Below are 22906 nucleotides of genomic sequence, written 5' to 3' on the forward strand. Positions count from 1 at the left end.
AAGATGGTAGTGAGACCTGTGTGGTGATTTGGAGACAGTGGAGGCCGAGCAGGAGATGTTCACTGAGAGTGAGAAGGATGGAGATGAGTCCATGAGAGGGACAGCTGCGAGTCAGAGAGGTGGTCTGAGCATGTGCAGAGGAGGGAGGGAGGTTATGATGGAGCTGCCAGGCAAGAGGAGACGAGGAGGACGTGCAGAGGGTTAGAGGTGGAGGCACCTGCTGTGGTGAAACGACTATTTCCACACTTTATAAACGTGTAACAGTTTTAGTCAGCGCGCACGTGAACGGCTGTTTTAAGCTTAAAAAGTACTTTTACTAGATTTCTAAGTAACTTTGAACTCTTTAGTTCCTGATCCTGTCGTCTTCCTCCTCTCGTCCTCTGCAGGAGTTCATCGAGGAGATTCTGTCTCCGCCCTTCGGAGGGATGATCGCCTTTGTGAAGGAGGCCGAGGCGCTGATGGAGAAAGGGCAGCTGGACCGGCTGAAGAACGACGAAGGTCAGAAAATCTCTTTACCTGTGAAGGTTCAGGTGTTACATGTGATGTGAGTAAAGCTGTCGTCTGATTGGCCGATTCCTTCTGTCTGTTATTTCTACAAATGTGGGCGGTTAGCATCATCCATAATGCTGACGTGGCCGGATTAGATTCAGGATTAAATCGAGCTGGTTATTCGTTTGGTTTCCGCGTCGTCTCCTACGTCTGCGGCTGTCAGTCGCTCAGTTCGTTGTGTGTGAGCGGCAGCGCGGCGTGCTTCTCTCGCCTCAGCCTTTGGTTTTGTTTTCCAGAGTAACCAGCACCTTTATCTCTCGTTCAGTCTTTGTGCTTTCATGTCAGTCAGAGTCAGGTTCCCACTTCCTGTTCACCACGTCGTGTGTGCTCGCTGTGGTTCTTTGTTTTGTTTGACCAGCATGTTTGACAGGAAGCTGACCCCAGCAACACGATGGCGAGGAAACCGAGAGTCAGCATGCACACTGAAACTGAAACTTAATGTGTGTGTGTGTGTGTGTGTGTGTGTGCAGCTCGAATCACACAGCTGGTTCGGGGGTTTTCCAGCACATGGAAACAGTCGGTGGAGGCGATGAGTCAGGACGTCATGAGGTCCTTCACCAACTTCAAAAATGGAACCAGCATCATCCAGGTGAGCCGGGCGGCAGGTGTGCCACACAGTGGGCTGACTGTGCTGTGACACCAGGTTTCCAAGGGGACAGAAACATACAAACTGGCTACAAAGTGACACAACATTTAAAACAAAGATTTAAAACGACGACAAAAATGACACAAAAGGTCCAAAAAGTGAGAAAATGTCTCCAAACGGATGCAGAACAGCGAGACAGTGAAGAAAAATAAACGGTCACTAAAGTCTAAAATAACCTGCAGAGGCGTGAGAGTGAAACGAGACACTAAACAATGTTAAAGAAAATGAAACTGAGAACAAAACATGCACATGTTCATATTTGAGAAGCAGAAATCAGACAATAAAAAAACTAACAATGAGCGCGATGTTTGTAAACATGTCTGACTGCACAGTCACAGGTCAGCCTGAGGGACACGCTGAGAGGCACTATCATACGTTTACAGTTAATCTTCAGATTTCTGTCTCGTTCTCCTTGATCACCAGCGGGATGCACGACCGACACAGCCGGGTTCTAATTCGCCGGCTCTCTGCTTCAGGCTCTGAGCGCGCTCACACTAATAAGGCGTGTTTCACGTGCCCACACACTTCAGACACAGTGGGCACACAAACCTGAGGTTCAGCTTCACGAGCTTTCTTCTTCCAGCAGAGAAGAAACACGCTGTAAAGATTGAACTTCAGGTTATGTGTTTACTAACGTGGTCACTTCCTCCCCCCGCAGGGCGCCCTGACGCAGCTCATCCAGTACTACCACGGCTTCCACAAAGTCCTGAACCAGCCCACGTTCCGCAGCCTGGCCGTCCGCTCCGAGCTCATCAACCTCCACCACCTCATGGTGGAGGTCAAGAAGCACAAACCCAACTTCTAACAGGGTCAGGGGTCAGAGAGCCGGCGAACGCACCGACGCTGCTGCGGGTGGAGGTGACAGTTCTCTGCAGAGTGTTAAGAAAGACTTTTGTCTGAAGGAGCCGATCAGGTCAGAGGAGGAGAGTGAATTTTGATTCCATGACTTTAAAAACTGTGAAGAAACCAGTGAACCACGGACGCTCGGCCGCTTTGCCCCGTCAGGGAAACGCTCGGCCCTCCTGGCTCTACAGTGACTGTGGGGGTGCAGGGTTCTTTGGCTTCTGTTACAGGCAAACGTCCAATTAAATGCTAATCCAACCTAATGTAAATGAATGTCTAATAATCACATTGAATGAAGAATAAAACTGGACTAAATGCAGTAGAAATGATCTCCAATAGAAGCGATGAAGGCTGTGCAGCTTTCAGTGAGTAACTGAGCTTCAGTCAGCTGTTTGTGAGACGATCAATCATCTATCAGCTGCTTTGATTGGTTCCTTTGATTAGTAACGCTGCTCTAATCACGTCTGTGGAACATGTTACTGCAGGTTTAGACTCAAACCATCTCGCTCCGCCCACCGTCTCTGTGAGGCTCCGCCCACCAACTTCATTATATTTAAACTAGATTAGCAGATGTGCTTAGTTCAGTCTCAACCTCCAGCCAGTGTGGAGCTGTGAAAAGCTGCAGTTCCTCCCACGACCACCAGAGGCCGACTCCAGCAGTGAGCACCGTGTTACAGGCTTATAACTCACCTGTTTAAACTGTAATTGATTAGGGGCGTGGCCTCTTTGACTGACAGGCAGCTGCTAACTGGACCTCTGGACCGTGTTTGCTTGTGCTGTGGCTCCATGCTTTGATCCAACAATCATGTTTAAGCTTCGTCACATGACCCCACTCCATCATCCATCTACAGTCTGAAAACATCAGCGCTGACGGCGTTTCATAGAAGTGATCCATCACGCTAACACGATCTCGTTATGTGCTGTGCAGTCTGGGGAATGGTGCGGTTTTATGGGAACTATTTTCAGTGGCGGATGAATCAGAGCAGGAGAGAGTTTTAATAGAGATGAGGATCCTCCTGCAGACAGTGTGTTGGTGCTGTCGTGTTATTGATGCGAGTCTGTGTGAAGTCTAACAATGAGAGTACAACACCAGTCTGTCTGTGTCTTTATTTATTGTTGTTATTCACAAAGATCGTAATAATTTAAATGATTATAGTTCACTGTGGAAAGCAGTCTGAATGTCACCAACACCACAACACAGAAATCACAGCGTCCTCAAACGCACCGCGGTGCGACTAGACTGATAACTGAAGCTCTCGGACGTCGTTTGATTGAACTGCGTCTGACTGATACAGAAGCAAAGATGTTTAAAGCTACAGCAGGACAACAAATCGATCACATCGATAAAGGGTTCCTGTGAAGCTCACCGAGGCTTCTAAGTGCAGAGATGTCCTGAAAGTGACGAGAAAAGGCAAAAGATTAAAATAATTTTAAATTATGAAAAATCATTAGAAGTGTTTGTTGGTGGAAAACAATGAGTCTGGACGAAGCTCATCACAGCACAGACGCCTCTGAGCCCGAAACACCAGCTGATCCACAGCGGCGACGTCTTTGGTGCCGTGGTGATGTTGGACGCGGGCAACGAGCGATTAAAAAAAGAGTTTTGTTGCAAATGTAACAAGTTTTATTCTAAACGTAATACTTTCATTGAAAATGTTTTTCATCTTCTCTGGATTTATGACTCTGACCTGCAGTGGCTCCGCCCTTTGTGCGTAGACACTCTTCACACATCGATGAATCTGACAGTGGTTTTTGTCCATTTAACAAAATATATTGTATATGTCACAAATATGTATCTTTACATTCTTAGCTGCTGAAATCGGCCGGAGCAGCCACTTCCTCTTAAGGCACCATTTCCAAAAGGTTAATGAGCTGCTGATGTGCTCCGCCCTCCATCATCACACTTTGCCTCATTCATTTACCTCTTTACCACGCTGATCCCCCCCAATAAACTCTGACGCCTGGGCAGGAAAGTGCTGATTTCCCACGGTCAGTGAAGGAGACCCAAACGTTTCATTTTGAGTGTTTTAGAGCTCCAATGACTTTTACAGTCTGGATCAAACGCCGCTATGTGGCGGTGCTGTCATTATTAATGGATCTGTAGACGCCGACGTTCACACTGAGCTGTTTGACTGTTTTGTGCTGAAACACGTCAGAGTTTCTCTGATTCATTGATATGTTGTTTTGAATCTTTCACTCATTTTGCTTGAAAATGACTGAAACCGTTGCATCTGTGTCTCCGCTGGAGCGGCAGTGGTTTCCGTGGTGACGAGGTCTGGTGCTTCTCTAGAGCAGAGGTGATCACTTCACTGCAGGGGTCTCCATGATGAAATAAAGAGCTAAAAAGGCAAAGAGTCATGATGGAGGAGGATTTTCTCAAATCTGGCAACCTCAAAGGTGCCTTTTGTAAACGATGCCTCATCAGGATCAGAGCTCGGCTCATTTAGAGGTGAACAGACAGGCAGGCTGCAGGTTTCCATCCATCGTAGTGTCAGTCTACACGATCTGCGCCGCAGACGGAGCCGCGGCTGCGTTTCTAACAAGCCGGCCGATGATTGAGGGTGACGAGAAAAAATGAACACACTCGTCTTTTCTTGTCAGACCAGGCAACACACACACACACACACACACACACACACACACGTGCAGATGAAACTCAGAGAAGCTGAAGAGTTTGGAAACTCAGGACGAGAACCACCAGGGTGAGGAGAGCTGAACAGCTGCTTTTGGCAGCAACATCTGGAAAGACATCAAAGTGAGAACACAGAGGTTTTTTATTTAATGTCCTTATAAATCACTCTTCAGATGAAGAACCCGATTCATGGGAACCATGCAGCTGCTTTCCTCACCTGTGGGAACGTACTCCAGCTTCTCCTGGACTCTCCGGTCAGGACGGGCTCGTGCTGTGGGGCAGACGGGTACATGTGATGATGACCATGATAGTTCCAGTAAAAGCAAAGGTTAAACTGCTTCAGCTGACTCTGTTGGACGCTCGGGGCTCAACTTTCTCTATCTCTGGTTCTTCAGCAGAAGAAGTCAGAGTGTTTTTGTCCATACGACGTGCACGCATGTCTCTCAGGAGTACGACCTGCAGTACTAACTCATTTAAAGTAATCTAGGTAATCCCAGTGAAGATCAATCGACAGGCTCACCATCCACAGAGAGCTGCACGGTGCTGACGGCGAGGCCATGTTGGTCCAGGACTTTGTAGATTCCATCATCTGATGGTTGTAACCTCTTCACCGTCAGCTGCTCGAGCAGCAGGTGCTTCTCCAGGCGCTGACTGTTGTCATCGCCCCTCATCCACAGGTCCGACCACTCCGAGTCGTTTCTGTGGAGAATGCAAATGCTGTCAGAACAAAAACGCCACGTCGTCCTCAGAGTTCACAAACATCTGCCTCCCTGTAAGAAGATGAGTCGGAGCAATCTGACACCCCCGCCCTCCCCTCGCATCCTGGCGCAGTGCGTGCTCTGTGCAGCAGCACATCTGTGGGTTGATCCCAAAATGAAATCTGTCTGCTGTGAAAGTTTCTGCACAAATCATTTTCCCCAAACGGCACGTTCTGTCTCTGTCAGCACAAATTATAGGATGAGTCAGAGCAGCCAGCAGCCTTCGATTCGAGACAAACTGTCGTTTTATTAAGCAGTAGGCGAGCTTTTACGTCAGCGGGGGAAATAAAGCGCTGAGGGGAGGAAGCGTGAGGGTGGGAGACGATAAAAAAGACAAAACAAAACAAATCCACCAGCGTCTCCACCTGTGGGCAGGTGAGCAGCTCACCTGGCCTGGAAGACCACTCTGACTGAGTGACGGGTGTAGAGCTGCAGCACCATGTCCTCGCCCGGCTGATGCGACTGAGAGGATTTATGATCTGAAACAAAAGAGCCATCAATAAACAGATGAAATACTCCAGGAACGACATGAGAAGGAGACGATGTCGAGCACTGACCGCTCACGAGCAGCCTGACGCCCTGGATGAAGACCCGAGTTCTTGCGGACCTCTTTCCGTCCACCACCATGAAGCTGTCGTAGCGCCCCGTGTCTCCAAGCTGAACGTCGCTGATGATCAGGGAACAATTCCCCGACCCCAGCTTCTCCTCGGGCACCCTCACCCGGCCCTCAAACTCCGGCGCCTGCCACTTCTCGTTCCCGCGCTGTTCGAACACCGTGTTGGACGGGGTCACCCACTGGACGTGGCAGACAGGCAGAGCCGCCTCACCCAGGTGGGACTTCCAGCTGCAGGGAAGGATCGCCTGGTCCCCCGCCATGTAGGAGATGGACAGCATGGCGGAGGAAAGAGAAGAGGAGTCTGCAGAAAGAAACACGGCAAGAACATCCTCGTGAACACGGACGTTGGATTGACCAGTTCTGACCTCAGAGTGATGCTGATACTCACCAACTAAAGCTCCGGTGTGGAGACACTGTATGAGTATGAACAACCTAAAGAAACACAAGAAAATACGTCATAACAGGGTTAGAGGACGAGCTTATTCATGAGCTCTTTATTCACCTTAAATGGTCATTAGAAACACGTTAGAAACACATTAGAAACACATTAGAGAAGTCCACATGCCGTACACTTCCTGTCTTATAACGCCTATAATGTCCTGTGTGTGAGCTGCAGTCACCTGAAACTTAACCCTGACCGGCGCTCAGAAACGAAACTCAACTTCCACATGATGGGATCACGTGACCAGGCAAAGTTTCATTTCTACCCACGGACTCGTTTCCTCAGTAACGAAACTGCCATGCGCCGCGATCTCCCTGCAGGTCCGCAGCATCATCATCATTAATAATAATAATAATAATAATAACAATAATAATAATAATCATATTTTTATGGTTATTTCTCCTGCAGAATGCCCTTAAACGCAGTCTGAATTCATCCTTTCATATCTGAATAACAACATGTTTAGATATTACCCTGCATGTCTGCTGAATAAAAATTAAATAAAATAAATAATAAAATAAACAGCAGCAGCTGTTGCTCAGACCGGAAGTGCAGTGTGTCGTACCGGAGCCGCTCGGTGACCGTTGTCATGATGTCCGCTTCGTGGAAACTCTGCTCAGTCTTCTTCGTGCCCCGCGTGCGGTTTCTCCACTCTGTTTACTCTCCGCTCCTCTGACGGCTTATCAACCCAGCGCGTGCGTTTCGATTTCCTGCGAACCTGTCAAATTAAAAGCACGGAATCAAATTCAGTGCCGAGCGCTGTTCTTCATCGTCATCATCATTATTATAGCTTTGTCGCTGCTAGTTCACATATTGTGAAAAACGTTGTAAAGAGCGGAGAAAATAAGATTATCCGATTGATATTCTCGCTGGGCTTTTATTTTGAAGCAACCGTAAGCCGTGCGGCTGCGGAGCTCCGCAGAAACGAAACTTACCGGCTCAGCGTGAAGCTGCTGACGCCTCGGGGTGAGTTCGCGGGAACAGCGCGTGCCTTCCGTTTAGCGCTGCAGCAGAAGTGTTGGTGGTCTCTGCTGCTCAGTCAAGTCCCGCTCACTTCTCGTCCCACATTAAAACACTTTCCGCCGTCAGTCTCTGTGTCAGTCTGTGTGTGTCTGTGAGCGTCAGCTCCTCGCGCTGCAGACAGCTCGTGCAGCACACCTGGAGAAAACTGATTTGCATTTAAATGATGGCGGGTGTCACGTGGATGCTGACCGTTCTGTGTGAGTTTTATTTTATTTCTGTTTGTTTTTATTTCGACTCACTCTCTCAGAATGCCTGCGGAATTCCAGGCTCGTTATAGAATTCCAGGCTCGTTATAGAATTCCCGGGTGTGTCCGTGAGTCTCCAGGTCAGAGTGCAGACCTTCCAGGGCCTGAGGGCTCCGGGTCTCCTGCAGGTGTTTGTTGTGTTTCTGCTCGTTAGTTTGTCTCATGATGATCGCGTGTTTACGTTAAAGTGGGACACGCCCCACACTGAGAGAGAGAGATAAACAAACAGGAAGCCATCCTTGAGGCTTTAAAGGAAAATATGCTCATATTAATGATAATAAGGTACTGAAAATATGTATAATTATTATTGTTATAGTGATATTAAAAAAGACTAATACTTGTGTCTGCACAGTCTTCTTGTTTTTATTTTTTGTGATAAATTATTTCTATAAATGTTTGTTTCATTCAGACTTTGATGGATTTTAGTATTTAGAGTCACTGATGTTTTATTGGACATTAACAGCATCACTCGGCATCTTTTTGTGGCTTAAAGCTGCTGATGAGACTTTGTGAATTATGAAAAATTGTTTTTTATTGTTATTATTTTATATTATCCATATTATTATTTTATAACGAAACCTGTTTATCTGGAGTAATGGTACATTTTTAGTGGCTGGACAGTTATTTTCTGTGTGATAATATAATTTCAGATCAATTTTAGTCTGACAAAAGTGTTTTTGTAATAAAAAAATATTTGTAAAGCTGCAGGTGTGCACAGGAGTCGCAGCAGTTTCCATGTTGATCAGACCCTCAGCCTGACTCACTGTGAGCATGTGCAGTAAAGTTAACAGTATTAATGAGGAAATGATTTCTCTGTGAAAAACCACGAAGCAGGAACTGTGAGCTCTGTCGAGCTGTGGAGCGCACACCTGTCACCTGTTGCTGTGGTGTTTTCTGTGGTATGAAGGAGCTTCAGGTGCACGCTGTCCTAACCTGTGCTCACTCCTCAGGTGCTGCGGGATGTCACCTGTCTTCAGCCTCACCTGTCCACAGCTCCACCCTGGTGGTGCCGCTGGGCCACAACGTCTCTCTACTCTGTAACATGACGCACAGAGATGAGATCACCTGGTACCTGCTGCGCTCAGAGCAGCTGCTGCCTCTGTTAACTGTTAAAGAGGGGAAGTTAAAAGGGCCGGACACCACTGACAATCACACAAACAACCATCGCATGAAGTGTGACGGGACGCTGCATGAAGTGTGACGGGACTTCATGAAGTGCATGAAGTGTGACGGGACTCCTGCACCTCCTGGAGATCCAGGAGGTGCAGGAGGAGGATGCTGGGCTGTACTTCTGCATCGGGAAGTTTGCAAATGAGATGCACGTTAACAGAGGAATTCAGCTGACTGTGGACGGTAAGACGATCAGATGTTTCTGCTGCCAGCTCGAGCTGAGCTGTGCTCAGAAACTTTGTTGAAGGTAAAGATTTTTAAACAGCAGGAACATTTCATGATACACGATGAAGATCTAAGATTTCCTTTTTCAAACGTTCGTGTTGCTCTGCTGGTCCAGGCTGTCAGGCCGTGGACCTGTAGGTGGCGCCAGTCAGTAAGCGTTATGCTCTGGAGACGTAACCTCCTGATCTCTTACAGAGCTTCAGCTGGATGTCGTGTTTCTGTTTGCAGCGTGTGCAGCTGTTCGGCTGCGTTCACAGCTGGGGATTAGATCACAAACTTCTCTTGAGTTTTTCCTTCAGTCGTCTCTGTCTCAGTCTCTCGTTAGGCTACAGCGAGCTTCAGTTCTTGGCATCGATCCTCCAGGTCTGTGGATCTGTGCTGCTCTCAGCCTCCACCTTCTTCAGATCAAACAAAATCGATGTGAAACGTGTGCAAAACATTTGTGCTGATTTTGTTTTAAAGACATTAACAAAAGTCTCCCAGCCTGTTTCTTCACTGTGAAAAGTTGTGAAACATAAACCAGTGCTGGACAGTTTTTATCAGGATCACTCTGTAAAAGGAACAAACTGGGTTAACTGAAAATATTTTAATAGTTCCAATAAACTACAGTATGAAGAAAACAAACCATCAGATCGATGTGGGCACGTTTCCTCTCAGAGCAGCTAAATACGTGAAACTGCTCAAGTTTACAATAACTCCATAAATAAGCTCGTTCATCACAAACAGCACAAACGTTCTTCTGAAGAAGGCGGGGACCGTTCCTGTGTCCAAAAGTCAAAATGTGGACGTGTTCAAAGACGCAGACTTGTCTCCGACCACAAACGCACTGATTTCACTTGAAATCAACAAACTGCAGCTTTTTGCCGCGTGGATCAGAAGAAAAGTTTGATGCAGAGGTGCAGGAGGATTTCTGTTTTAGGATTTTTGTGTCGTCTATCAGCTGATGGGACAGCAAGCTGCCCCCGGGGCCGGGGTCAGGGCTCTCTGCGTTCCATGAACTGACATTTTGTGACAAACATGCTACACGTCACACACGTGTGGAAAAACGAGTGGGGTGAGTCACCCTCCCCCCTGAATCTTGTCACCATGAGGCCACGTGTCTGCAGCCGAGCAGCTGAACATGAACACATGAAGGTTTCCGTGTGCGTGTGACACCTTTAATATCTCCATAAATATCTGAAGAGTTTGTGTCAGTGGATCGAAGGTGTGAAAGAAGCTGCAGTGAGATGTCACATCAGGATATACTGTGAAATAAAAGTACATATTATATTCTATTTTTATTCTATTGATCTGATAGTTTTATGTATTTAATTGTTTTCGGGCGCTCAGCTGACCGTCACTCGTGGTTTGTTTTATCTCAGCACCAGGAGAAGCTTTGATGTTCTCTCTATGAAACACCACAAAGGCCTCTTTAGGATTTCCCGCTGACCTGTAAAGACGAGTCTCCGCCCCCATGGCACCGCCGCAGCTCATTTTTCCTCCAGTTTCCTGTAATCAGTGTGAAACCTTTCAATAAACCTGGGTTTACACGGCTGGCACAACGACGGGAAAAGAAGCAGGATCAGGGGATAAATGATGGTGTGTGTGATTGTGTTTGCAGGAGGCGCCGGGCGGTCGTCCACAGACCTGATGAGGCAGCCGTGTTGGAGTCTGGGGCTCTGCCTTCTGCCGGCGCTGCTCGCCTTCTGCTTCGTCTGCGTGGCTGGATGCTACCTGTGGTCAGGTGTGTTTCACGTGTCCTGTAATGCTTCCTCAGCTCAGCCGTTTGTCAAGCTCAGTTTATCTGAGGTCAAAGTTCAGGTGGGATTGTTGCACTTTTACTTGGAGCTGCGCTGCCCTCTGGTGGTGGGCAGGAGTTACAGCACTCTGAATCTGCAGGTAATGAACAAACATGTGCGGTAATGAAGCGCCTTCATTCATCATGTGATGCGAGTCTAACTTCCTGTCTATGTTCAAAGGTGCGTATATGAATATTACAGGTTTGTTGTTTGTTGTCGGGACACGAGTCTGTGGAGTCAGCTGACGAACACGAGGCTTCCACAGGTGTTTGACACAAATGTTTTTAAATATGACGCTAACACCGTCACAGTGGGTCAGGTTAGGATGCAGCTAATAACAAATCCTGCAAAATGAAACCCGACTGAAGCTTAAAAATGAAAACTGAAACGATGTGTGGCAGCTGTGTAGGTCAGCTGTGTGATCGTGGTGACGGCGTCCTGCGTGAACAGGTTTTACCAGCTCGGTCAAACAAACACTGTGAAGGACCTTTGTGTTCTGGAAGGATCCGTGAGTGTGGCTCTCTTTATTTCAAGGTGATCATTTTTCACGTTTGCAGACCATCCAGGGGGCCGGGCTGGCGTCTTCTGGTCCCCGGCCCTTATGTTTGACACCCCTGGTTTTCAGATTTATAAATATCATAAAAAGAGGCTTCACACACAGACGAGTGCTCTCCGTTTAATTTCTATTCAAGCAAATCAAATTCACATGTACAAGGAAAACATCTGTTCTCGAACAAGCTACATAAGTGATTCTTTATCATTCTTACATTTAAAATGATGCCGTGAAAAACATCAGACCTGTGGCGTCACAGCTCACAGCAACATTTTCAGATAAGAACAACACTAAAGCAAAATCATCTCCTTCTCTGACACAAATAAAAGAGATCAGACAGGAAGGAAAACATCTAATGCCATCATTATCAGCAGCTTCAGCGTCTCTGCAGACGACGCTCAGCCTGGAAACACCTGAGGTGGCTCTGAGGTCCAAAAAATGAAAGCTGCAGTCGTTGCTGGGACCAGCAGGGGGCAGCAGCTGTCTGTGTTTCATGGTAACGGATCAATAAACATCTATCGTGTCTTAGACGGCAGCAAGCAATTTATCTGAGCTCATTGGTCTCAAGTCTCATTAAAAATAACAACATGAAGCTTAATTAATAAAATCTTAAGGTGTGTGTGCTCACCTGTGACTGACAGGTGTCTGACCTCTGACCCGGCCGCACTATCGAGTCTTAAAAACTAGGAATGTGGAGAAGTTTGGGATTCAGAGGTTTGACCTCCAACTCTGACGCCGAGCGTGAGGCAGGACGCCGCTAACCGTGCTGCACGCTTCCCCCTGTGTTTGACATGAAGGCTTATTTATGTGATTGGAGCAGCGAGGTTTGATCAGACAGTCGTATTTGTGCTAAACTGTGAGGATAAACTGGTTTATTACTCCCACACCCTCCCAATAAAGAGCTTTCAGGAGCTCGGAGTAAGATAAGATAAGATAGGATACGTTTATTAGTCCCACTGTTGGGGATTTGAAGCATGTTCTCAGTTTTTTGTTAACGATGTGAAAACCCTGAAGTGACGGCCGGTGGTTGCAGCTGCATCACACCTGCTTCAGCAGCAGCCCGTACGGGCGGATGGACTCCTGCACGATGGCCCTCATCCTCACGTCGCTGCTGTCCTCGGGGATGTACACCACCCAGACGCCTTGCCTCTGGCACCACTTCCTTTTTTCCGGGTTGATGCGGTTCTGGAGGACCACCTGGTACGTCTTCCCGTCCACTCTGGACTTGAACTTCTTGCAGTACTTCTGTGCGATCCTCATGTCCGGCGTGGAGTACACCCCTCGGCCCTTCGTCTCTTCCGTTAACAAAGAGGCGGCGGCGGCGTCCAGAAACTGTGGCTGGTCGTCGGGCTTGCCGCCGTGGGTCAGGATGAGGGAGCCATCCATGTCTTTGCCCTGGTAGGACACGGGCCAGGCGTCCTGCCCCGTCCCCAGCCACTTGTCCCCGTCGCCGTACTTCTGCACGACCCGCAGGGCGACGCGGTTCCACCCGCAGGGGCGGATGTACTGCTCGTTACCACGCGTGAACTTCTTATCTCCATCCTGGAAGTGAACAGAGGGGTCAAAGGTCAAAGAGCTGAGTCTCAAACACACACACACACTTTCAGTTTCAGTTACAGCCCAGCAGTTTCCAGAAAGTCTGGAGCTGCTCAGGAATCAGCGCCGAGTTTCACTTTGAGCTGCTTTCATGTGTTTACATGAAGGTTGACCATCAGAGTGTCGGAGTGTTTGAAATGACTGGCCCTTTAAACTCGACCTTTGACCTTCCTGCCTTTGTTTAAAGCGCAGGTATTTTATTTTCATGGGTTTGTTTTTCCACGCTGAATAAACGTCACCGTAAAATCAGCTGCGTGAGAAACCCGCTGGGTCACGTGGCCCGAGAGGCCGCTCACCTTTACGTTGGTGAAGTCGTAGTCGTACTGAGGATGGAAGAAGTTCTCCGTGTTGATTTCCACGGTGAGCTGGAAGCTCTCGGGCGGCGCCTCCAGGGCCGCGGGGGAGCTGTACATGTCGGCTTCGTCTAAGTCGCGCAGAGACAGCGTCCCCAGGCTCGGGTACTCCAGCTCCTGAAAGCCCTCCTGCTTGTAAAACTCTTTGAGGGCCACGACGTTGACCAGGTCCTGCGGGGTGAACTGGGAGCTTCCGGTGGTCGCTTCGGCTCTGCAGCCCAGGAGCGCGGAGACGGCCTCCAGGCACAGCCTGACGTCCGGCATGCTGGCTGAGAGGACGGCGGGACAGCGGGCGGGGTCCTCCGGCTTCACGGGACAAATATCTGCCCCCCTCTGAGGAACCGAGGTCGGAACCGAGCTGAAAAACGAGCAGAGACAGAAGCGAAGCTCGACGTCAGCCTGTCGGACAGCTGCTCGAACTTTCGCTTTCACTTACACACAGCCGGGGCGGGGCGGGGCGGGGGCGGGGCTTAGCGTACAGTTTCACTGAAAGCAAACGCACCTATTTAGTTTTTGGATGGAGGGCGTGTGCACTGAAACTCTTCATCACGAGTTGTTGTCACAGTCATAAATAGTTGTCTCTGTTATCATGACAAAGTCATTGTTTGCTGTGAGGGCAGCTGTAGCGCCCCCTGGTGTTGAGTCTTATTTTGGCACAAGCTGACTGTGGGGTCGTGCTCACGCATGGAACTCTGTCACCTCTGCAGGTCACCTGTGGGTGTCAGTAGGGAGTCACATGGTTCGATTTGATAACCGGAGCCAATCAAAGTACAGGAGCTGGTCATGTGTGACACAAGTGGAACAGGATAAAATCGCTTCATTGATTTAATGAGTCAATGATGCTGCTGTCTGTGCTGAGCTCTGATGTGGGCGAGCATCAGGGTCACATCACGGTCGCATCGCTCACTCTGAGTCAGCTTCTTCTTCCTCACCTGTCCCATGTCTCGTTTCCTCTGCAGGTAAACCGTCTGTCTGCTCCTGCTGTAACCCACGGGACGACGATCACCGGGTCACAGAGGTCAGTGGAAGGTCACGAACAGTCACACGAACAATCTTTAAAAATCATGTTTCCTACTTTACGAGCGAATAATTAAAATGAGTCTCTCAGTCTGAGTTTCAAACATTCTGTTTTGTTACTGCTTCTAAAAACAAGCTGCACATGCAGACCTGTGCAAAAGTCTCGAACCAACCCTCATTTCTTTATGTTTTGCCAGTGAAATAGGAAAAGTTTCACTGAAACATGAACATAAATATTTGGCAGCTTTTGTCTTCAGCACAGCTGAACGCTGAGATTCAGAGTCACAGGTCTGTGCTGAGCGACGTGCAGGGAAGCCAAATGTAGAGACCGCACACATGAACCTGCAGCATGTTAGTTTGGCAGATCAGGTTTTTTACTCTTTGTATCTCTGCAGGAAGAGTCTTTGCATTATTCCAGCCTGAAGCATCCAGACAAGCCCCGCCCCACCACCAGGAGAGGAACCAGATTGGCTGAAGAGAAGGTCCTGTACTCAACAGTGAACATGTGCAAGAACTCATCACATGACCACAGATAGAAGCACTTTAAATGAGCGTAAATGAATTTTTTAAATTAATAAAACTGTGAAAATACGTGATGAGTAGATTTGTTTTGTGTAAACAGATAAGATTTATTTTTCAGTGAGCAGAAAAACTTGTTTAAGAACCTTTAAATGTTAAATATCCAGAAAGTTGCAATGAAAATAAAATGTTTGTAAAACATTTCTGTTAATAATAAAGTAACATAAATGTAAATGCTGCCACAGCAGCGCACTTTCAAAAGAGAATTACTGAAGAAAATCTGTTTTTACCCGTATATGTGTGAATAGTTCCCTCGGGTCAGTTTTGAATCTTTACGTCTGTGAGTTGTTTTATTGCTGTGTTTGAACACGTGTCTGAATATTGCTGCTGCGCTGCTTCCACACTTTGTTTGTCTTTTACTAATAAACTGATTCTGACACCACCATCTGTCCTGACCCTGTTTACAAAGACGGCAGCCGGTCCAGATGTGACGCTGCACATGTGGACGCCTGTAAACGAGTCCTCGCTGTAACATGTAGAGACTCCGTTAACCAGCTGTGCTGAAGCAGAGAGTGAAACATGAAAACTGACTGACAGCATTTTAACAGCTTGTGTTGCAGGTGAAACTAAGCTGAAAGCTTCGCGTCACACGGCCGTACATTCAGACTTTCAGAGTTCGTGCTCCGCTCTCGCTGCAGGTCTGCTGATGACAGAGTAGATGACGCTGTGGTGGCTCTGCTCCGGCGGACTCCTGCTGGGTCGCTCTCTCCAGTTCTGTCGGCCCAGAGAGGCGTAGTGGATCATCTCCCCACAGAGGGGCGGGGTCTCTGAGTCCTCGCCCTCTGCAGACAGACACACCGTTTTAATCGCTCATAGACTGACGTGAGGACATCGAACACCCGGTGAGGTTACCTGTCGGCGCGCTGGACGTCGTCCACGGCTGCAGCTCTGTGTCTTCACGTGTTGGTGATGATGGAGAGATGAAGAGTGCAGCATCGTCAGAAAACACGCCGACTCCAGTACTGGATTCTGTTACCATAGCAACATCCATATTTTTGCATGTGTGGATTCATGTTTTAAAAGACAAAGTTTTGTTTATCTGAAGCTGCAAAAAATCATTTCTCATCAATAAAATCCTGTTAAACATATAAATGAATCAACACGCTTCAAACTGCATGAAATATAATAAACATGTCGACTTTTCACTGAATCATAAATAATAATTAAAATACTGATACATGAAAAAAGAAAAACTGTGAATAATCTGAAGATATCAAATATAAATATTTTTAATCAAATATTCTACATAAATAAATGAATTCATTAAAAAAACCTTTGATGATAAAAACTTTCTCATGTCCCCCAAATCTTCTTTTTTATCACATTTAAAATCATTTACTCTGAATTCACTCAAACTCTGTGCAATCCCAGTCTGTGCCAGGAGGTGGCGCAGCGTGTCACAGTCTCAGGCAGGATGACTTCTACCAGCATCCATCTGCACACCCTGACCTGTGTCGGCCAATTATTTAAACCCAGGAACTTCAATCCAAACGTTTCCAGTTCAAATGAAGAGAAATACAAACGTTCGCCTGCAGCTCTGCGCTTCTTCCTCCTCCTGCACTTCACGCTGGTCAGCAACACACAGACAGCAGCTAAGAAGATGATCATCAACCCCACACCGACCACAGCAACCAGCAGCAGAACTGAGAGCGCACACAACATCTGGCCCATGAACACGTGACACATCTGGCAGAAAACTACAAACGTGATTTATAAGCGGACTGACCGTTCTCAGGTCTCGTGCTCTTCTTCTTTATTTCTCCCACTTCTAATAAACAGAAGGAGAGGACGCACACACACACACTGGTCACACCCACAGTGGTCACACACCCACAGTGGTCACACACTCACAACATTTAAATGTCAAAGATCGTGTGAAAGTTTGCATCCAAATAATCACACTGAATAAAACATCTAATCTGAGGATTAAGATTTTCCTCTGTGGTCAATCGTATTTCACACACAACTAAATAAAGACAACATTTGCACATACACACAGATTTAAGTATGACGTCGATCCATTTATAGCAGCACCTGGGACGCGTTTGTTAAATCCACGTAAGGTCTGATTGCAGACAGCAGCTTCACAGCTGTTACGTGTTTGAGTGTAGATGTGTGGTGTTACCGGGTGTCACGGCTGCAGGTGATGGAGGTGTGCTGGTGGGCGGAGGCTGGCTGCTCGTCTCTGCGTGTGCTGGGAACACAAACACAAACATGGATACAAAACTTCACATAAAAACCAAAACACGTGTAAACAGACAGCATGAAAGCAGCAGGTGGTCCCGGCTGCGCCGACCCACCTGTGAGCACCGTGACTCTGGCCTGCAGCGCCCCGTTGCAGACGTACTCTCCAGCGTCCTCTGGCTGCAGGTCCTGGATCTGCAGGGCGTCGTTGGTGAAGCTCAGCCGGCCGCCGCCCCTTTCTGCTTTCACCGTACCGTTTCTGTACTTGGTGAGGACGGCCTCCCGCCTCTCGCCCTCCCGCTGCTGGAACCACCTCTGTTTGGGTTTGGAGGAGCCGCTGCAGGCGAGCAGCAGCGTCCGGCCCGCGGACACCGCGTAGTCCCGACCTGAGGAGAAGACGCAGAGACATCCGTGCTGTCACTGCTGACCTTCTGTACTTGAGTGGCTGTGATATTGACAGTAACCGGAAGGTCGCCGGTTCGATCCCCGGGATCACAACCTGGTCGTTGTGTCCTTGGGCAAGACACTTCACCTACCGCCTACTGGTGTTGGCTTCTGCCAGGGCAGCTGTGGCTACAACTGTAGCTGCCTCCACCAGTGTGTGAATGAATTGTAAAGCGCTGTATATATAAATGCGATCCATGATTATATTGTTCACGGCTTCTTGTTGGATCGGTGCTTCCTGTGTCGACTTTATTCTGTAGTGACGTTGTCGTGGTGCTTGTGCGTCGCTTCTGTGTGAGGTCTGGACGCTGCTGTGGCGTCTGCTGGTTACAGCCTCTGCAAACTAAACTGGACTCGTCTCCCTGCAGTCAAAGGAGCTTGCAAAGAAAAGCGTCTGGACTTCTTTAAGTTACTTGAAGACGTTTCACCTTCATCCGAGAAGCTTCTTCAGTTCTAAGGTCAAATGGTGGAGAGTCCCAGATATAAACCTAGTGGGAGTTTCCCCCCACAGAGGGACAAAAGGACCCCTGATGATCCTCTAATCGCCTGAGCCAAGGTGTGAAACTGGGTGTGGGTCCCAATCAGCCAGAGTTTCAGGTGAGTTCATTGTGAAACCTGGCCCCACCTTATCATGTGATTTCCTGAGGTCAGATGGCCCAGGGTGTGAGTGGGCGTTAAGGCGTCTGGGAAGGGAACTCAAAACTGGATTATAGATGGCAGAGAGTTGGTGTCGTAAACCACCGCCTCTGTTCAAAGATGGTCGCTCACAGTGGACATAGATGCTTCTTTCACTCCTCTTTCAAACCATCTGTCCTCTCTGTCCAAAATGTGAACATTGGCATCCTCGAAAGAGTGACCTTTGACCTTTAGATGCAGATGGACAGCTGAGTCTTGTCCTGTGGAGGTGGCTCTTCTGTGTTGTGCCATGCGCTTGTGAAGTGGCTGTTTGGTCTCTCCGATGTAGAGGTCTGGGCATTCCTCGCTGCTGTACAGCAAACACCACATTGTTAAGTCTGTGTTTTGGCGTTTTGTCTTTCGGGTGAACCAGTTTTTGTCTGAGTGTGTTGCTGGGTCTGAAGTACACCGGGATGTCATGCTTGCAGCTGAGCTCATGCTGGAGGCATTGAGCTCACAGGCCTGAGGATGAGCCGCACAGCTCCTCGCACACTGCCATGGCGTGCGAATGCTTCACCGCAGAGTTGCTAAAGCTCGCGCTCAGTCACCGATTATAGCGCGCAATCTCACGCAAACAGACTCGATGAGCTATTTAAAGATGGTGTGATAGTGACGAGCTGCTGTGCAGAGATAAGCCGGCTGTTTCTGTGAGGGCATCGCTCGGTTTCATATTTAGGCATTTCCTGTTTTTATCGTTTCCACTTTAATCTCCAGTCATCTTTCTGGAGGTGTGTGTGACACATTTAATCAGTGGAAAAGTTTTTCTTCACATCACTCCCACTCGGTGCCTGCGTGCCATCCACTTCTCTTTTACATAGAAAACTGATCATTTCGACACGTCCTTCAAACCGCTTCCTTTGAGCCTCTGTGTGGTTTTCATGTGCCTGCATCAGTGTGACGGCACTTTGTGCTGCCATCGACTCTTCAGTCTGAAGGTGACTGTGTAAGACTTTAGGTTTCATACTCACTTCTTTACTTTGGAGAAGCTGCGTCAGAGATAAGCAGACATTTCTGCAGTGACGGAGCTGATGAAGAAGCGAGCGCTCAGTTCACAGGAGTGTTTGCACACATGCGTCTGCCTGCTGTGTGTCTCTGAGAGGTCATTGGCTCCCAGCTGGCTGCTACTCCAGCGGGAACCAAGTACAAATACTTTGTTACTGTAGCAGTAGTAGTTTTCAGGTTCCTGTGCTTTACTTGAGTTTTTTCCTTTTATACTTTTAACTTTTATTCGCTACATGTTTAACCCTTTAAGACCGACCATAGAACCAAGTCTGCCAGAGCTTATATTATATGTTTACATGCTGTGGAGCCATTTTTGGGAGCATTTCAAGTTGCTATACATCAATACAACCATTACAGCCCAGATTTTAATAATATGTCTGCATTAAGTGCATAGTAATTACATAAATTACAAAAAAGTGCAATAAACTACAAAAAAATTGAAAATCGTTTTTGTTTTTTTAACATATATTTCTAGTTAGAGAAATTTAAGAGGCTTATCCCTCAAAACTGTAAATACAAAAAAGTTGCACAAAATAGTTTCCCACCACAGGAAATTTATTTTGAGTGTCTTCATAGTTTTATTTTTGAAATACACCAATTTTTATATACTGCAGGAAAAACGAAAATAAATATTATAATGCAAATTTGCAAAAAAGCAGCATATGCATCAAAATAAACTATTTCCAGCAGTGCAATATGAGTCCTAAGCATCCCAGAAACCACACAGAAAGTCAGAAAGTCAAACATAACTTTTAAAAACACCAGTATAGGCTCAGGAGGCCCTGATGGTAAAAAACTACATTTCCGCGAAAATGACGTCACTTCCGGTTTCGGGCAGGACATGGCGGACATGCGATAGTTCGCGCTGATGGACGTAGGAAGTGTTACAAACAGCTGATCGGATCGGCAAAGTGTGTTTCTGGAATATTATGTTTTTGTTGCTACAAGAGCTTTTTATGCAGTTTTTGCAAAGTTATATGTGGAAGGAAACTGTGACCGAGGACAAGCTGATGGCATAAGATGTAAGTACAACTCCTCCAGTTTCATATGCAAAAACATTATTGCGCTAGCTCACGTGGTTGCAGAGCTACCAGGATTTAAAAATAGTTACGCAAAACGGAGCGTGCTGCTCTGACCGGCTTTAAAGGGTTAAACAAATATTCGTACTTTCTGCTCCTTACATTTGAAAACAGGCTCGTTACTTTTGATTGGACGGTTTTGAGGTGATTTATTATTTTGTCGCTGCGAAGCTTCAAACATCAAACTGATTTAAACCTGAACAGCGTGTGGCAGAGTCGGGGCTGCCAGGCTGTCGTAAAGCTTTTCCCTGTTCCTCGTCTTTCCCTGGATTTCTTATTTGTTTCCCACCCTGGTGGCTCCACCCTGGTGGCTCCACCCCCAGCATACCTGTCAGCACCTGCAGCTCAGCCACCAGCTGCTGGTTACAGCGGTATCTTCCATGATCCGACTCCTCCAGATGCAGGACGCAGAGGCCGCCATTAACCACGAGGAGGTAGCGCCGGCGGTCCTTGTTGGTCTCGTAGCCGCCCCGTCGGGTCACCAGGACTTCCTGATCCTGCAGAGTCCAGATCACGTCTGAGCTGCCGGAGCTGCCGCACGGCAGACAGACGTGGTGATTCTCAGGGACTGAAAACCAGATCGCTGCCGGGGCAGAGGACAGGGTCACACATCTGAAACTGTCGAGCTCAAGCAGCACAAATGTAGCTGCAGGTCCTCTAACGTGACTGAAGTCAGGACACAGGTGAGCTCACCTGGTTAAGTTCCATTAAGGCTTAACATGGTTAATGTGAGGTTAATAAAACACTTTCTCATTGGTAACTTGGAGCTGGTCTCACTTCTGCCTGAAAGACGTGAAGACGACGACGTCCACAACTTTAAAAGTCAAACGTAAAAGCAGTTCAAATGTTGCTGTGGCCATCTTTCATATACAGTCTCGTGCAGGTTTAGTTATCCGTCTTCTAAATTTAGCTGAACACTCACATCCTGCTGATGCTCCGGCTTCAGTTTACTTCCTCTTTTATCTCATGGAAACATGTCTGTGTCTAAATTTACAACGTTTGCTGGAAACACACAAACTGTTTTCTCGAGCACGACGGCGAGCGCTGTCGTCTCTGTCAGAGGAAATCTACACTCACTGACTTTAAACACGCATCAAGTTCTGACTGTGGATTTATGACGTTTTCATCTTTAACTTATTTTACATCAATAAAGAAATAATCATCAACACTTTTATAACAGCATGTGAGTCATTACAGTGAATCAAAATGTTTTTATGTTCAATTACATCAAGTTTGCAAACATGGAAACAACAACTGTGCAAAAGGAAACTGAGGCGTCCAACTTTAACCCGACAAAGGAAACTCATGAATAAGAACGACTGTTCAGCGTTCCCTGAAAGTGTGACGAGACAGAACGACGGGAGGTTTTTGTACCTGTGGAGTTTTCCGTGCAGCCGATCAGACCTGAGAGCAGGAACCAGACGTGACAGGAGAACATGTTCAGGAACAAACGTGGAGCTGCAGAGCTGCCGACGCGCCTCCAGCCCGTCTGTCCCTGCACCGCGCTTCCTCTCCTTCCTCGTCCTCGTGACTCAGGGAGCGTCAGCGGCCTGGAAAATAAAGAGGCGTGATCTCGCTGCAGGTCTGCTGTGTCACATGGATCTGATGAGGAGCTGGAAGCTCTCAGATGAAGAAGATTTGACTCGCTGAGATTTTAATCGGATATTTCTTTGTTCCTCTGAATGTTTGTGTGAAAGTCAAACAAAAGGTAAACACGATGACATCATTGCTTTGTTTTATTAACCAGCACAATGAATATTAATTTGATTTGACTGATTTCCAAGAATCAAAATGATTTTGAACGTGAAACATGTCGCAGAAGCTCGCAGCAGGAGGAGGAGGAGGTTTGATCCTGAGGATTTCCTGCAATTGGAGAAAAGTCACATGATGAAGGTTAGAAAACCTCCCTGAGCCTGGTTCTGCCGGAGGTTTCTTCCTGTTAAAAGGGAGTTTTTCCTTCCCACTGTCGCCAAAGTGCTGCTCATAGGGGGTCATATGATTGTTGGGCTTTTCTCTGTATCTATGAAGCGCCTTGAGGCGACATTTGTTGTGATTTGGCGCTATATAAATAAAATTGAATTGAATTGAATTGAATTGAAAAACACCTGTGACTCTGTGACGTTATCATCAGGTGAAAGTCCTGCAGAGTGGAATCACTTTAAAACATCAAAGACTCGGACTAATGCAGGGAAACATCTCCCTCAGGCTGTCGGTGCAGCTCGATCACGCAGTAAACACACGCCTGCTCGAGGCGCTGCAGGACACGCGTGAATATTTCATTATATCCTCAAACATCTCTGAGGCTTTACCAGGTGTGTTTCCCAGAGCTGGAGGATGATGGATGAGTACGTGACATCACCCTGATGAGATCCACCTTTAGGGAAAAACAAGGTTTTGTTCACTCAACAGTTTTGTCTTTTTCATTTTTCCATGGAAAAGTGAGAAAAATACTGGAAAAGCTGGAATTTCATTGACTCTGCCTGATGGATCACCTTTA

General features: G+C 47.3%; 5 protein-coding genes across 7 annotated transcripts in view; 2 read left to right on the forward strand and 3 right to left on the reverse strand.

The window, feature by feature from the left end:
* vps52 (VPS52 subunit of GARP complex) overlaps window positions 1–2364 on the forward strand; it is a 14872-nt gene extending 12508 nt beyond the window's left edge. For both annotated transcript variants that reach the window (XM_085148567.1, XM_085148568.1), the window contains exons 18-20: window positions 387–498; window positions 1020–1138; window positions 1854–2364. In XM_085148567.1, the coding sequence (XP_085004693.1) occupies window positions 387–498; window positions 1020–1138; window positions 1854–2000 (378 nt within the window). In that variant the 3' untranslated portion in view covers window positions 2001–2364. The remainder of the gene's footprint in view (window positions 1–386; window positions 499–1019; window positions 1139–1853) is intronic.
* LOC146492474 (uncharacterized) overlaps window positions 1–13846 on the reverse strand; it is a 233236-nt gene extending 219390 nt beyond the window's left edge. The window contains exons 1-2 of the mRNA XM_085148582.1: window positions 13373–13846; window positions 11591–13022 (exon numbers count right to left, since the gene is read on the reverse strand). Coding sequence (XP_085004708.1) covers window positions 12519–13022; window positions 13373–13693 — 825 coding nt within the window. The 5' untranslated portion in view covers window positions 13694–13846 and the 3' untranslated portion in view covers window positions 11591–12518. The remainder of the gene's footprint in view (window positions 1–11590; window positions 13023–13372) is intronic.
* Window positions 3302–7166, reverse strand: igldcp (Ig-like domain-containing protein). 2 transcript variants are annotated; one of them, XM_085148581.1, is made up of 7 exons: window positions 7052–7166; window positions 6433–6476; window positions 5986–6345; window positions 5817–5907; window positions 5191–5369; window positions 4888–4941; window positions 3302–4777 (listed from the first exon to the last, which is right to left on the reverse strand). In XM_085148581.1, exons 1-7 carry the CDS (start codon window positions 7075–7077, stop codon window positions 4695–4697), a joined length of 837 nt encoding a protein of 278 aa, XP_085004707.1. In that variant the 5' UTR covers window positions 7078–7166; the 3' UTR covers window positions 3302–4694. The 2 variants fall into 2 exon arrangements, with proteins under 2 accessions (XP_085004707.1, XP_085004706.1); XM_085148580.1 differs by having other exon boundaries at window positions 3527–4777; window positions 7031–7133.
* On the forward strand, window positions 7595–14982 carry LOC146492492 (uncharacterized). The gene is made up of 6 exons (XM_085148585.1): window positions 7595–7706; window positions 8705–8939; window positions 8980–9107; window positions 10750–10872; window positions 14389–14447; window positions 14842–14982. Exons 1-6 carry the CDS (start codon window positions 7670–7672, stop codon window positions 14980–14982), a joined length of 723 nt encoding a protein of 240 aa, XP_085004711.1. The 5' UTR covers window positions 7595–7669.
* Window positions 14983–15050: 68 nt separating this feature from the next.
* On the reverse strand, window positions 15051–22565 carry LOC146492493 (uncharacterized). Its single transcript, XM_085148577.1, has 9 exons — window positions 22513–22565; window positions 21784–22312; window positions 20738–20992; window positions 17326–17595; window positions 17151–17219; window positions 16752–16793; window positions 16549–16668; window positions 15878–15994; window positions 15051–15807 (listed from the first exon to the last, which is right to left on the reverse strand). The coding sequence occupies exons 2-9, from the start codon at window positions 21845–21847 to the stop codon at window positions 15635–15637; spliced, it is 1110 nt and encodes a 369-aa protein (XP_085004703.1). The 5' UTR covers window positions 21848–22312; window positions 22513–22565; the 3' UTR covers window positions 15051–15634.
* Between the last annotated feature and the right edge of the window lie 341 nt (window positions 22566–22906).

The sequence above is a fragment of the Neolamprologus multifasciatus genome, chromosome 22 (genome assembly GCF_963576455.1).
Source record: "Neolamprologus multifasciatus chromosome 22, fNeoMul1.2, whole genome shotgun sequence".
Classification (NCBI taxonomy): Eukaryota; Metazoa; Chordata; class Actinopteri; order Cichliformes; family Cichlidae; genus Neolamprologus; species Neolamprologus multifasciatus.

Bases quoted from the DNA above. Each gene is read 5' to 3' on its own strand.
- igldcp (XM_085148580.1), bottom strand. From the start codon at position 7,077: ATGACAACGGTCACCGAGCGGCTCCGGTACGACACACTGCACTTCCG. The intron at 6,346-6,432 runs GTGAGTATCAGC...TTCTTTCTGCAG, and splicing joins CCACACCGGAGCTTTAGTTG to ACTCCTCTTCTCTTTCCTCC. The intron at 5,370-5,816 runs GTGAGCTGCTCA...CATTCTCCACAG, and splicing joins AGAGTGGTCTTCCAGGCCAG to AAACGACTCGGAGTGGTCGG.
- LOC146492492 (XM_085148585.1), top strand. From the start codon at position 7,670: ATGATGGCGGGTGTCACGTGGATGCTGACCGTTCTGT. The intron at 8,940-8,979 runs GCTGCATGAAGT...AAGTGCATGAAG, and splicing joins CGCATGAAGTGTGACGGGAC to TGTGACGGGACTCCTGCACC. The intron at 14,448-14,841 runs GTCAGTGGAAGG...GTATCTCTGCAG, and splicing joins ACGATCACCGGGTCACAGAG to GAAGAGTCTTTGCATTATTC.
- LOC146492493 (XM_085148577.1), bottom strand. From the start codon at position 21,847: ATGTTCTCCTGTCACGTCTGGTTCCTGCTCTCAGGTCTGATCGGCTGC. The intron at 20,993-21,783 runs GTACAAAAACCT...CTGCCCCGGCAG, and splicing joins CTGCACGGAAAACTCCACAG to CGATCTGGTTTTCAGTCCCT. The intron at 15,808-15,877 runs GTAACCTCACCG...GTCTGTCTGCAG, and splicing joins GACGTCCAGCGCGCCGACAG to AGGGCGAGGACTCAGAGACC.